A 13,138-nucleotide genomic window follows, 5' to 3' on the forward strand; every position below is an offset into this window, starting at 1 on the left:
TGAGTTTTGGATGTGAAATGTCCCAGTTTTCTGATGTTGAAGTTAAACATTCAAATACCGCACTACCAGAAAGATATGGAGGCTTTGAAGAGGGTACAGAAAAGATTTACCAGGATGTTGCCTGGGATAGGGAGCATTAGCTATGAGGAGAGGTGGGAGAAACTTGGTTTGTTCTCAGTGGAGCGACAGAGGTTGAGGGAACACCTGATAGAAGTCTAAAAGATTATGAGGGGCATGGACAGAGTGGATAGTCAGAAGCTTTTTCCCAGGATGGAAGAGTCAATTACTAGGGGGCGTAGGTTTAAGGTGCAAGGGGCAAGGTTTAAAGGAGATGTACAAGGCAAGTTTTTTGCACAGAGGGTGGTGGATACCTGGAAGGGGGAAATAGTGGAAGCAGATACCATAGTGAGTTTTAAGGGGTGTTTGGATAAATACATGAAAAGGATGGGGATACAGGGATATGGTCAGAATAGTGGGATATGGTCCCTGGAAGGGTAGGGAGTTTCAGTTCAGCCGAGCAGCATGGCCGGTGCAGGCTTGGAGGGCTGAAGGGCCTGTTCCTGTGCTGAATTTTCTTTGTTCTTTGTAAACGGGGCAGTGTAGAGGAAGTTTGATCCCCCTCTCAATCATTCAACCAACCTTGGGGTACGGTACAAAGGCAAAATGCTGCAGATGATTGAAACCTGAAATAAAACCAGGCCTGGAGGCTTCTGTGGAGACAGAGTTATTGGCTGGAATTCTCTGGCCGTTCACACCAGCGGGATTTTCTTGTCCTGCCAACAGCATACCCCTGCACACGGGTTTCCGAGCAACGTGGGGTGCCTTCATAGGGAATCCCATTGACAGTGACATCTCTAGAGAACCCCGTCACAAGCGCACCACCTTGTAGCAGGCTATAAACAAATGGAAGAGAGGAGTGTGGGAAGAAGACTAGAAGTCTGTGACAGTGTGGACGGCAAGAGAGATCAAATGGCGAAAGGTTTTATGCTGCAAAACCACAGGGAATGATGGACAGAACCACTAAAGGCTGGAGGAGTTTTGGATGGCAGGACAGCTGACACCCAATGCAAAGTGGAAGGAACAAGTGGGAAATGAGATAAAGGAAAGAACAAACCTGCAAAGGTGCATGAAACAATAAAGGAATGGACGTCATGATTGTTGGATTCAATCTTGAGTGCAGAAGGCCCAGTCGAACAATGAGGCACTGTTCTTTGAGCTCGTGTTGGGCTGCAGGAGAATGCAGAGATGTCAGTAAGATGGAGAATTGAAATGATGTGTATCAGATGGGGAGTGTCCCATAAGGAGAATCGCCCCCAAACCAATATCTAATCTTCAACATGAATAGCTGGGTGGGCAGAACTAATTTTGCAGTTTGCAGCTGATACAAAATTCAGAAATGTAACTAGTAAAAAAGATAAGTAACAGATTTCAGCGCACGTGGGCTGGTAACATAAGCAGGCGGGTGCAGTTTATCATGAAGAAATGTAATGTGACACATTTTGATCGGAAGATTGAAGAGAGAGGCAGTATGAAGCACATTCCGCAATTATAAATGAGGTGCAGGAACTAAAAGACCCTGGGGTAGAGTGGAGGATGGGGGAGAGGGGGCTGGGGGATGGGTTGCTGAGGGGAAGGGAGGGGAGAGTGGGAGAGGGGGTTGGGGGGAATGTGGGGGGGGTGCTGGAGGGTGTTGGGGGATGGGGGAGGGCAGGGGGGATAGGGTGAGTGGGAGATGGGGGGGGGAGTTGTGGGGGTTGGGTTGGTTGTTGGGGGGGGGAAGAGTGGGAGAGGGGGTTGGGGGGAATGTTGGGGGGGGGGTGCTGGAGGGGGTTGGGGGATGGGGGTGGGAGATTGGGGGAGGTAGAGGCAAGGTGGATGGGGGGGGCTGAAAGGTGTTGGGGGGTGAGGAGGGTAGTGGTGGGAGGGTGGGGCATTTGGGGGGGGTGGGGTGGAAGAGGGGATGGAGGGGTTGGGGAGGTGGGAGAGGGTAGGGGGTGAGGGGATGGGGGGGTGGTGGGTAGGAGAGGGTAGGAGTGGAGGGTGGGGGAGGTTAGAGGTGGGGGCGGTTGTGGGTCGGGGTGTGGGGGCAGGGGAGGGGGTAGAGATAGGTAGGAGTGAAGAGATGGGGGAATGGGGGCAGGGGGGAGGGAGGCAGGGGCAGGGGGTTTGGGGCAGGGGCAGGGGTGGAGATGGGTGGGAGTGGGGAGATGGGGGAATGGGGAGGGAGGTTGAAGGGGGCAGGAGGAAGGGGATGGGGGGGGGTGAGGAGGGGGCTTGGGGGGGCAGGGATGGGGGTGGGGGGGGGTGTGGGGAGTGCACCTCCACCTGCGGGGTTTGCATTGGTCGTGACATCTGTCCCAGTTCCTACGAGTGAATGATAAAGGGGGCCATTTTGTTGATTAGTTACAGGCTCTGGGCAAAGATGTTTGGAAGGCTTCCTGCAACGGAAGAAAACTGGGGAAGGAATAAAATAAAGCAACTCTTCATTTTTGTATGAATCACTTTTATTTCTGGCCAGACAAATAGTTAGGAAAGTGTGCTTACAATTGTGCATTGCAAAGAAATTGAACATAGCCACAAAGCCAAGCAAACCATAAGCTCCTGAGTTAATCAGTATTCCACACGCACGCGCTGGAGTGTCGAAGCACGCTGACACAGGCCCCCCCACCCCCCCCCCCCCCCCCCCCCCCCCACCCTGCTCAGATCCTGACCTCCTGCCTCATAAAATGCCCCAGTAATGAGTTCTGATCGGGCCGGCCATTGCCTGTTACCAGGGGAACTCGTACTCAACAAGCCCCACAACTGGTGATCCCACCCCGCCCCTCCCCCCCCCCAGCTCTTCATGGGGGGGGAGTTATGGCAGCCTGTTTCAGGATAGTAAAACCATCTAAGGAGCAGCCACGTGTTTTATGAGCCATCTTTTAGTGGCTTGGTGAGGCATTGGGTGGACCTCCTTCTTCGGGGAGAGACAGGCGACAAGGGGGGTGCCGGGGGGCGGGGGGGGGGTGGTGGGGGAACGGGGTTCTGTCGGACCTGCATCCAGACAGCTTGCGGGCAGCTGTGTGCGTGTACAGCACTGGTGGATCAAGCCCCTCTCTAACACCTCCAAAATGGAAACCCTACTAGATGGAAGATCCAACGCAGCCTCAATGTGAGGGAGCTGAAAATTGTCAATCTGTCCAAGGATAAACTGCGCCACTCACAAGATATCTTCTCTGAAACATTAGCCCATTAAGCATTAGTAGCAAAACTAAACCAGTCAGGCTACGCTTGAGGAGAAACACTGAAACACTTAAGGAATAGTAAATTGACAAAAGTATCTCTTCTGAAGACTACACGACTCATCAAACCACTTGCCAATGGCCGATCCCGACAGCGCCACACAGTTGGCCCTTGTGCCACCATCCGGCTGCTTGCTGGTGTACGTCTCCCAGTTGGTGAAGTTGGCACCGTTGCCGGTCATGTCCATCCAGTCCCCCTCCACCGTGATGTCGTTAATGCCCACCCAGATGTGGTGGTCGTCTCCCAGGGTCTTCCTGGCGTAGTCGTACAGGGCGTCGTTCTCGTCGTGGTTGAGTGGCGTGCTGAGGGTGCCCCCATGCAGGATGCAGTCGTCGGCCGCCTCGTGGAAGCTCTTCTGCTCGGGCATCTTCAGGAAGCACTTCCTGTGGACTTTCACCCCTCGCAGGCAGACTGGGTGGGGAGCAGGAAGGGTTGGGATGAATTAATGACATCGCAATGATACATTTCTCAACACTCAACATGGCTCCAGTTACGTTGGATGGAGGAATCAGTACAATTCGGGAGAAGGCCATCTGGCCCATCGAGTCTGCACTGACCACAATCTCACACAGGCCCTATCCCCGTAACCCCATAAATTTACCCCGCTAATCCCTCTAACCTACACATCCCGGGACACTAAGGGGCAATCTAGCATAGCCAACGCACATCTTTGGACTGTGGGAGGAAACCCACACAGACATGGGGACAACATGCAAAATTCCACACAGACAGTGACCCAAGCCGGGAATCGAACCCTGGTCCCTGGAGCCATGAGGCAGCAGTGTGAACCATCGTGCCACCAGTTGCCATAATATCATTGAAAGTCAACCCTGTCATGTGAGATTAACATTAGTTGGCAGCTCCCTTTCCCTGGAGGACTGCTAATGACCAGTTGAGATTTTACAACTGTCTGGCTCAGCCATTACATCCCTGTTGCCATCTCATGAGTCATGAGAATTATTGCATTGAGTTTTATTACTTCTCACCATGAAAAAAAAGCCAGATCTATCTCCTGGGTGATTATAACACTGAGCGCCCCCAAGTGCCCAATGACCCCCCCTCCCCACCCCCCCCCCCCCCCCCACCCTCTTCCCCCATCCCCTCTCGATCCTCCAACCCTTTCCTGGAACTGCAACTTTCTGACTTCTCCCTCCAACCCTTTGAGAACCCTGACCCCCCCCCAACATCAACCCCTCCCCGTCCTCTGACTCCCCTGCCAACCCCCCCAACAATCCAACTCCCCAGTGCAAGGATATCCTTTCTTAAGGAAGGAGCCTCTCCATTGCCCTGCTCAGGGTTAGCAGATCCTAGCAGAACTTCCTGACTTTTATATTCCATCCCCAACCCGCATTACCTATCTGCAGGGCTTGATGTTCCTTCAGTACGTTCAGGTCTGCCTGGATTTGAGAAATCTGCTTCTTGATCTCTTCAATCATGCTTAGTGTCACCAACCCTGAAGATGAAGAACATGAAGTGAATGTTCAGGACACAAAACACTTGGCATGAATAAAATCAACCTCAATGTCATGACTCAAAGTGCTGTGTGCTTTCAAGAAGAAATTAGACACAACTCTTGGGGGTAAAAGGGATAGTTGGGATCAGGATATTGAATTTCTTTGATTTGATTTGATTTATTATTGTCACATGTATTAATCTACAGTGAAAAGTATTGTTTCTTGCACGTTATACAGACAAAGCATGCCGTTCATAGAGAAGGAAAGGAGAGAGTGCAGAATGTAGTGTTACAGTCATAGCTAGGGTGTAGCGAAAGAGCAACTTAATGCCAACTAAGTCCATTCAAAAGTCTCCCAGCAGCAGGGAAGAAGCTGTTCTCGAATCAGGCAGTACATGACCGCAGACTTTTGTATCTTTTTCCCAAAGGAAGAAGGTGGAAGAGAGAATGTCCGGGGTGCGTGGAGTCCTTAATAATGTTGGCTGCTTTGCCGAGGCAGCGGGAAGTGTAGACAGAGTCAATGGATGGGAGGCTGGTTTGCGTAATGGATTGGGCTACATTCACGACATTTTGTAGTTCTTTGCAGTTTTGCACAGAGCAGGATCCATACCAAGCTGTGATACAACAGAAAGAATGCTTTCTATGGTGCATCTGTAAAAGTTGGTGAGAGTCGTAGCGGACATGCCAAATTTCCTTAGTCTTCTGAGAAAGTAGAGGCGTTGGTGGGCTTTCTTAACTATAGTGTCAGCATGTGGGGGGGCCAGGACAGGTTGTTGGCGATCTAAACACCTAAAAACTTGAAGCTCTCGACCCTTTCTACTTCGTCCCCATTGATGTAGGCGGAGGCATGTTCTCCTTTACACTTCCTGAAATTGATGACAATTCATGAACTTCATAATCAGCATTGACCAAATGAATGGTGGAGCAGGCTCTAAGGGCCAAATGGCCTTCTCTTGCTTCTAGTTTCTATGTCTTAATCAGCCATAGAGTCAAGGAAATGTTCACTCACAAAACATCATTAATACTGATACGGATCTTGACTATTGTTGGAACGAAAAGGGCATGCAATCAAAGTTTTTAATCTTGCACTCAGAGGACCAATGCAAGAATACCAAATTTCAAAGAGGGCAGCATTTCTCCTTTTGAAATTTGGCATTCTTGCATTTGCCCTGATGAGTGCAAGATGGAAAGCTTCCACAACATATCTTTTTCCAGCCGCGACATCCACTGTATTCTTTGGAGAGAAATGTTGTGACCGAAAGATTCCAGTTGTTCGCGTGGGTTTCGAATGAAAACCAATGCACAAAGTCACAGAGTTTTAAACAGGGGTTGTGCTAAAGGTAAGGGGTGTTTCCATGCCCCAGTACACAAGTTTAAAAAGAAAATGATACTGGAGGGTAGACTTGACCTGAAAAAGCTACAGACGCCCCAACACAAGTCAATCAGTTTCTGCTATTCTTGCTCATTGAAGATTCACAAAATGAATCTAGTTTCTTTTGGCACAACAACAAATAGGTGGGGTTACAGAGATAGGGCCTGGGTGGGATTGTTGTCGGTTCAGGCTCGATGGGCCAAATGGCCTCCTTCTGCACTGTGGGGATTCTATGATTCTTTTCTGCTACAGGTTCATTTGTCAAGTATTCAATATGTTTCATGGTGATTATATTAATTTGTAACTGAGAACAAGTGACAGCATGATTAATAGAGCAGTTAAGAACGACAACCAGTACACAGTTCACACGCTAGCAGTGTACCGATCAAATGAATGCAATTGCCTGTGATGTATTGAGAGAGACAAGAGAACTTTAAGCAGTGGCACAGTGGTTAGCACTGCTGCCTCACAGTGTTAGGGACCCGGGTTCAATTCCCAGCTTGGGTCAATGTCTGTGCAGAGCCTGCATATTCTCCCTGTGTCTGCGTGGGTTTTCTCTGGTTTCCCCCCACAGTCCAAAAAATATGCTGGTTAGGTGCATTAATCCGGACTGTGGCGACTAGGGGAATTTCACAGTAACTTCATTGCAGTGTTAATGTAAACCTTACTTATGACTAATAAATAAACATGAATTCCTGATTTAAGGTAGAGATGTGAACTTTTATCAGACACAGTGCTTTGACAATACATCTTCAAGTTTAATTCTTTTAAATCCAACATTGATTTCCCCACTCTCCCTTCTGTCGTGAGAATGGTGCACCACTCTGCCCCACGTCAACACTGAGCCCGTCCCTACACCCCCCCCCACCCACCCTCTCACCCGCCCCCAAGCCTTCTTCCAGACGCTGACTGAAGCTTACACATCTCGCTTGCTGAGAGTCCCTGCAATGAATGCTAGCAGCTACTTGATTCTAGTGGGTATCGCAATTCCATCCCTGCTGGTAGGGAGGCACAGTGGTTAGCACTGCTGCCTCAAAGTGACGGACCTGGATTCAATTTCGACCTTGGGTCGCTGTGCGGAGTCTGCACCTTCTCCCCATGTCTGCATGGGTTTCCTCCCAGTGTTCCGATCTCCTCACACTGTTCGAAGTTGTGCAGGTTCGGTGGATTGGCCATGAGAAATGTGTGGGGTTACAGGACAGGGGAGAGAGATAGAGAGAGAGAGATAGGGCAGGGGAGAGAGCCTGGTTAAGATACTCTATCCAGAGAGTCAGTGCAGACTTGATGGGCTGAATGGCCACTTCCGCACTGCAGGGATTCTATAATTCTATGACTCTGGTGGGTATCGCGATTCCATCACTGCGCCCTCACAACCGGAGGATGCTGAGGTCAGCTGATGCCTCCCTCGTTACCACCTCAGGGAGGTCAGCTCAGATCCAGGGTCTGGCTCTGTTGACCTCCAGATGGTTCAGTAACCGGCACTGGGCAATCGAGGGAAGCCCACACGTGCCCCCAGCAAAAAGGACCAGATCCCCGGCGTACCTTTCTTTGGGGCCACATTCTTCCTCGGCTTGGCTTTGGATGACTGCTCGCGGGTCTCCTGCAAGAGACACAGAACAAAGAGCACAAGGAAGGCTCCTCTCGGCTGCATGGTGTTGGATGAGAGTGGAAGGGATAGGAGCTGCGCTGCCCTGATTTATTCCAGAAACTGTGAAAAAAAAATAATCGAAACCTGATGGCCAGTTAACCCATCCAAGGAGAAATGATTCCAGATCTCCAGTTCACAGTGCTGGCTGCCAAACAACCTTCCCAAGACACAACTCCACCCGTGTAAGACACAATATGCATCAGTTAACATCCATCCATAATTAACTTTAAATTAAAAACAAACCACTGGTTTGGACCCCACCATGAGCAACGTGCCAATGACGCTGTCCAATCCAAACACACATCTGGGCGAACCAAAAGCTAATGTTCCACCAGGAATGCTGATGTTTGGTTTAATTTATCCAAAGGAAAGGAAGCAGGAGATCCAGAGGTTAAAACAAGGGTCGTGGGTGGGGAGGAAGGCAGGTAATCGAGGGCGAAGACTCAAATCTATTGAATCCAATTTGCAAAACAACAGAAGTTGCAAGTCTCAAATTTAAAACGAAACCTTAAATAAAATGAAGGTTCATCAGGGCAAAGGAGTGATTCACTTTGAGTTGATTTGGTTTATTATTGTCACATATACGGGGATACCGTGAAAGAAACCACAAGAAACTACAAAGGGTCGTGAGCAAAGCCCAATCCATCACTCAAACCAGCCTCCCATCCATTGTCTCTGTCTACACTTCCCGCTGCCTCGGCAAAGCAGCCAGCATAATTAAGGACCCCACGCACCCCAGACATACCCTCTTCCACACTATACTGACAAAGCATATTGTTCATAGAAAAGGAAAGGAGAGGGTGCAGAATGTAGTGTTACAGTCATAGCTAGGGTGTAGAGAAAGATCAACTTATTGCAAGGTAGGTCCATTCAAAAGTCTGACAGCAGCAGGGAAGAAGCTGTTCCTGAGTCGTTTGGTATGTGTCCCACAACAGATCATTGGAAAAAACCCCTAGCTTGGAATGAAACCAGGAAAATAGTGCAAATAGCGGGTAAATCAGCATCTGTGGAGGGAGGAACAGTGTTAATGTTTAAGGTTCAGGTTATTTCATCAGTATTAACTTGCAAGGATATGGGGAGAAGGCAGGGGATTGGGATGAAACCGGGTCTATCTTTTCAAAGGGCCAGCATACAGAAAGAATGGGCCAAATGGTCTCTTCCTATGGAAACAATCTACTGCAATGGCTGGAGTTTCACATTTTCATAGAAGCCCTACAGTGTGGAAGGAGGCCATTTGGCCCATTGAGCCTGCAACAACCACAATTCCACGCAGGCCCTATCCCCGTACCCCTTGCTAATCCCTTGCCACTAAGGGTCAATTCAGCATGGCCAATCGACCTAACCCTTTGGATTATGGGAGGAAACTGGCGCACCCGGAGGAAACCCACGCAGACACGGGGAGAATGTGCAAACTCCAGACATTCTGTGTGGCTCCGTGACATCCCAGCCATGGAGTGCAAGCAGCAAACTTCAGAATGTTCGAGAAAAGTGTCCGCCTGTTGTTTCAGCAGCTGCGTGTCTTTAGTTACACTGGTCTCCAGCCAGTTTGAGATGTGGCAGCTCTTCAGCAACAGAAAGTGAGAGCAAAGCAAGAACATCCAGATTCTAATTACTTCAGTCTGTTCTCACACGATGCCCATCCTCTGCTGACCAGACATTTCCAATTTTCTTGTGGAAAAAAAAACATTCTACTTAAAAATAGCTCCACTCTTTGCCAGTATGGTAGCGTGGCCCCTTTGAAGGGGCAATCCTTCCTACTATTCAATCAGCAACAAGAGCAAGCAGGTTACCCGGTGATGATCACATTGCTGTCTTATGGGATCTTGCTGTGCGCAGATCAGCTGCCAAGAACCCTACAGCAGTGACTCCACCTCAAAAGTAGCAAGCACTTCAAGAGGGGCAGCACGGTGGCACAGCGCATTGCTGCCTCGCAGCGCCAGGGGCCCGGGGTTCGATTCCCGCTTCGGGTCACTGTCCGTGTGGAGTTTGCATGTTCTCCCCGTGTCGGCGTGGGTTTCCTCCGGGTGCTCCGGTTTCCTCCCACAGTCCAAAGATGTGTGGGTTAGGTTGATTGGCCATGCTAAATTGCCTTGTAGTGTCAAGGTGATTAGCAGAGTAAATATGTGGGGTTATTGGAATAGGGCCTGGGTGGGATTGTGGTTGGTGCAGACCTGATGGCCTCCTTTTGCACCGTAGGGATTGTAAGATGTTAGGTGGTTGTGAAAAGCGCTATATCAGTGCAAATTGACCCTTCAATTGCCCAACTGAGGTAGGAAACTCAGTCACAAAAACAGAAAGTGCTGGAAAATCTCAGCAGGTTTGACAGCCTCTGTGGAGAGAGAATAGAGCCAATGTTTCGAGTCTGGAACGAGCAATCCTGAATTTAGCAATCTACTGATGACCATGAAACCATTGTTGATTGTTGGGAAAATCCATCTGGTTCAGTAATGTCCTTAAGAGAAGGAAATCAGCCATCCTAACTTGGTCAGGGTTTAACGTGACTCCAGATCCACAGCAATGTGGTTGACTCTGAACTGCCCTCCGAACAAGGACAATTTTGGATGGCCACGTGACTAGGCAGGAACCAATGGAATGCGAGCTGCAAACCTGGGCCAATCAGGAGAAAGGGTTTGGTAGAGTAATCCCCCGAAGCTGGAAGGTTTCCGCTGGAGTCGGGACATTGGTGGGATTTATTATTGTCACATGTATCAGGATGCAGTGTCAGGGGGGTAAATACATGGGGTTACGGGGATAGGGCCTGGTTGGGATTGTTGTCAGTGCAGGCCCAAATGGGCTGAATGGCCTCCTGCACTGTAGGGATCCTATGATTTTTGGACGCTATACAGACAAAACACACTGTTCATAGATTACATAGGAGAGAAGGAAAAGAGGTATAGAATATAATGTTGCAGTTATAGATAGGGTGAGGAGAAAGATCAGCTTAATATAAGATTGGTTCATTCAAAAGTCTGACGGTAGCAGAGAAGAAGCTGCTCTTGAGTCGGCTGGTACATGACCTCAGACATTTATATCTTATTGTATTTTGTGTGAGTGGATCTGTGCAGTTGTATGGAAAACCCTTAGTTGTACATTGTTCTCCTCAGTCAATAAGTCCTTTACTTTGTTACTTGTCATATTGAATTACCTCGAGTTCTTACAGAGAGGAAGCTTTACCTGCAGCTTCCTGCTCCTTACACAATCACTTTGTTCCATGTGATAGTTTACCTTGTAACTATTGTGTAGCCTTGTACCCCACCCTGAGTGGGAAACAAAATAACGTTGCTGTTGTGTGGGATTACTTAGTTAGACACTTCGAAATTCACGTTTCAAAAGGCAGGTTTGATTGAGTAGTTTGCGTCTCTCTGCACCCACCCCCATCAATTATGTTTTAATCCCTGAATTTTGTTAAACTCAAATTTCTCTTCTCTCTTTTCTTCAGCGGGTCCGTAGGGGCCTTTCACTTGGCTGGAGAGAATGGATCAAGTGTTCTCCACTTAGGTTGCTGCTACTTTGAAATTGCCACTAGGTGGTGGGAATGAGTCTCTTAGACAGCCCCTGACTTCCTAAAGGCACCCATTTTCATCTAACTGTTCCACTACAATCATGGCTCAGTTGGTAGCATTCCTGTCTCTGAGTCACGAGGTTCCAGGTTCACAATCCCACACACACCAAGGCTTAGGTGTAAAAATGACCATAGTGCAGTGCTGAGGAGGTGCTGCATTGTCAGAGGTGCTGTCTTTCAGATATGAAACCAAGGCTCATGTGTGCCTGCTCTGGAGAATGCATCAACTATGTTGAAGAGCGGTGAAGTTCTCCTGAGTGTCCTGGCCAATATTTAGCCCTCCATCAACAACACAAAAAGACCCAGCCAGGATCACATTGCTGTTTGTGTCCTCAACTCAACCATCTGTGATGAGGAAGAACTTCTTCATTCAGAGAGTTGTGAACCTGTGAAATTCTTTGCCACAGAAAGGTGTTGGGGCCAGCTCATTAGATGTGTTCAAGAGGGAGCTGGACATAGCCCTTGCGGCTAAAGGGATCAAGGGGTATGGACAGAAAGTGGGAGTGGGATACTGAAAGTGCATGATCAGCCAATGATGATATTGGATGGTGGTGCAGGCTCGAAGGGCCGTATCGCCTACTCCTGCGCCTATTTTCTATGTTTCAGCTGCTTCATTGATGGCCTTTCTTCCACTTCAAGCTCAGATGTGGGGAGCCCATAACACCGTTTCAAAGGGCAATTACCCCTGGTGTAGTTCAACGCTGGTGGGATCTTGCTATGCACAAAATTGGCTCCTGCATTTCGTGCTAACAAGGCTCCTTTCCCTTCTCATCGCACACCATTCGTGACCTCAGGGGAACCCAGAACACTTTGCAACTAACAAAGTGGTTCTGAAGAGTAGTCACTGTTGCAGATAATCCAGGCGCCATTTTGTGTGCACCAAGCTCCAACAAACAACCAAGTGATAATGGCTGCTTCATCTTATTTTGATAATGTTGACTGAGGGGTAAATATTGGCCAGGACATTAGGGGTGACCGCCCTTTGAAATGATGTCATGCGCTCCCCACATCTGACTTTAAGGTGGAAGGACGGTCATTGATGAAGCAGATGGCCGAGGACACCACCCCGAGGAACTTCTGTAGCAATACCCTGGGGCTTGAGATGATTGACCACAACCATCTTCCTTTGTGCCATGTACAACAACAACCGGGGGACAGCTCCCCCCAGTGATTCCCATTGTTAGTCACCCCTGGACTTTCTATAAGCTTCCAACAAGAGACTCAGGGCAAAGGTCAGCATTTGTGCAATCTGGGGGTCATGTAGCCAAAGAACGATGCAAAAGCAGAAGGTAGGAATTAAGGTAAGTTTTTCATGTAAAACTTGGAATCCTGCGAACGTGCTGGGATCACTGTAGGTTGGACTTTCTTTAATATTCATTCATGGAATGTGGGCAGTGCTGGGTGGGCCAATATTTATTGCCTATCCCTGAGGGCAGTTAAGAGTCATCCACAATGCTGCTGGTCTGGAGTCACATGTAGGCCAGACCAGGTAAGGACAGCAGATTTCCTTCCCTTAAAGGACATTACTGAACCAGATGGGTTTTACAACAATTGACAATGGTTTCATGGTCTTTATTAGATTTTTAATTCCAGGTTTTGTATTTGAATTCAAATTTCACCATCTGTCATGAGGGAAAGTTGAACCCTGGTCCCCAGAGCATTACCCGAGTTGGATTACTAGTCCAACGATAATGTCACGATGACATTACCTCACCTTAGGAATTGGAAAAACAAGGTTGAAATTTGTGGATGATACCAAATTGAAGGGTAGAGCAGATAATGTGAAAAGCTATCTCAGAATTCAGGAAGGTATGCTTCCAC

The 13,138-nt window shown here is 48.6% G+C and overlaps 1 protein-coding gene across 1 annotated transcript; it reads right to left on the minus strand.

The window, feature by feature from the left end:
- Positions 1-3,006: 3,006 nt before the first annotated feature.
- Positions 3,007-7,787, minus strand: clec3ba (C-type lectin domain family 3, member Ba). The gene is made up of 3 exons (XM_080215186.1): positions 7,650-7,787; positions 4,637-4,735; positions 3,007-3,693 (listed from the first exon to the last, which is right to left on the minus strand). The coding sequence occupies exons 1-3, from the start codon at positions 7,756-7,758 to the stop codon at positions 3,293-3,295; spliced, it is 609 nt and encodes a 202-aa protein (XP_080071312.1). The 5' UTR covers positions 7,759-7,787; the 3' UTR covers positions 3,007-3,292.
- Between the last annotated feature and the right edge of the window lie 5,351 nt (positions 7,788-13,138).

Source organism: Carcharhinus amblyrhynchos, chromosome 2 (genome assembly GCF_965287045.1).
Source record: "Carcharhinus amblyrhynchos chromosome 2, sCarAmb.v2.hapA, whole genome shotgun sequence".
Classification (NCBI taxonomy): domain Eukaryota; kingdom Metazoa; phylum Chordata; class Chondrichthyes; order Carcharhiniformes; family Carcharhinidae; genus Carcharhinus; species Carcharhinus amblyrhynchos.

Excerpts from the sequence above, each read along its gene's own strand:
- clec3ba (XM_080215186.1), bottom strand. The coding sequence starts at position 7,758 with ATGCAGCCGAGAGGAGCCTTCCTTGTGCTCTTTGTTCTGTGTCTCTTG. Across the intron at positions 4,736-7,649 it reads GAATGTGGCCCCAAAGAAAG|GGTTGGTGACACTAAGCATG; the intron begins GTACGCCGGGGA and ends CTTCATCTTCAG. Across the intron at positions 3,694-4,636 it reads ACATCAAGCCCTGCAGATAG|TCTGCCTGCGAGGGGTGAAA; the intron begins GTAATGCGGGTT and ends CTCCCCACCCAG.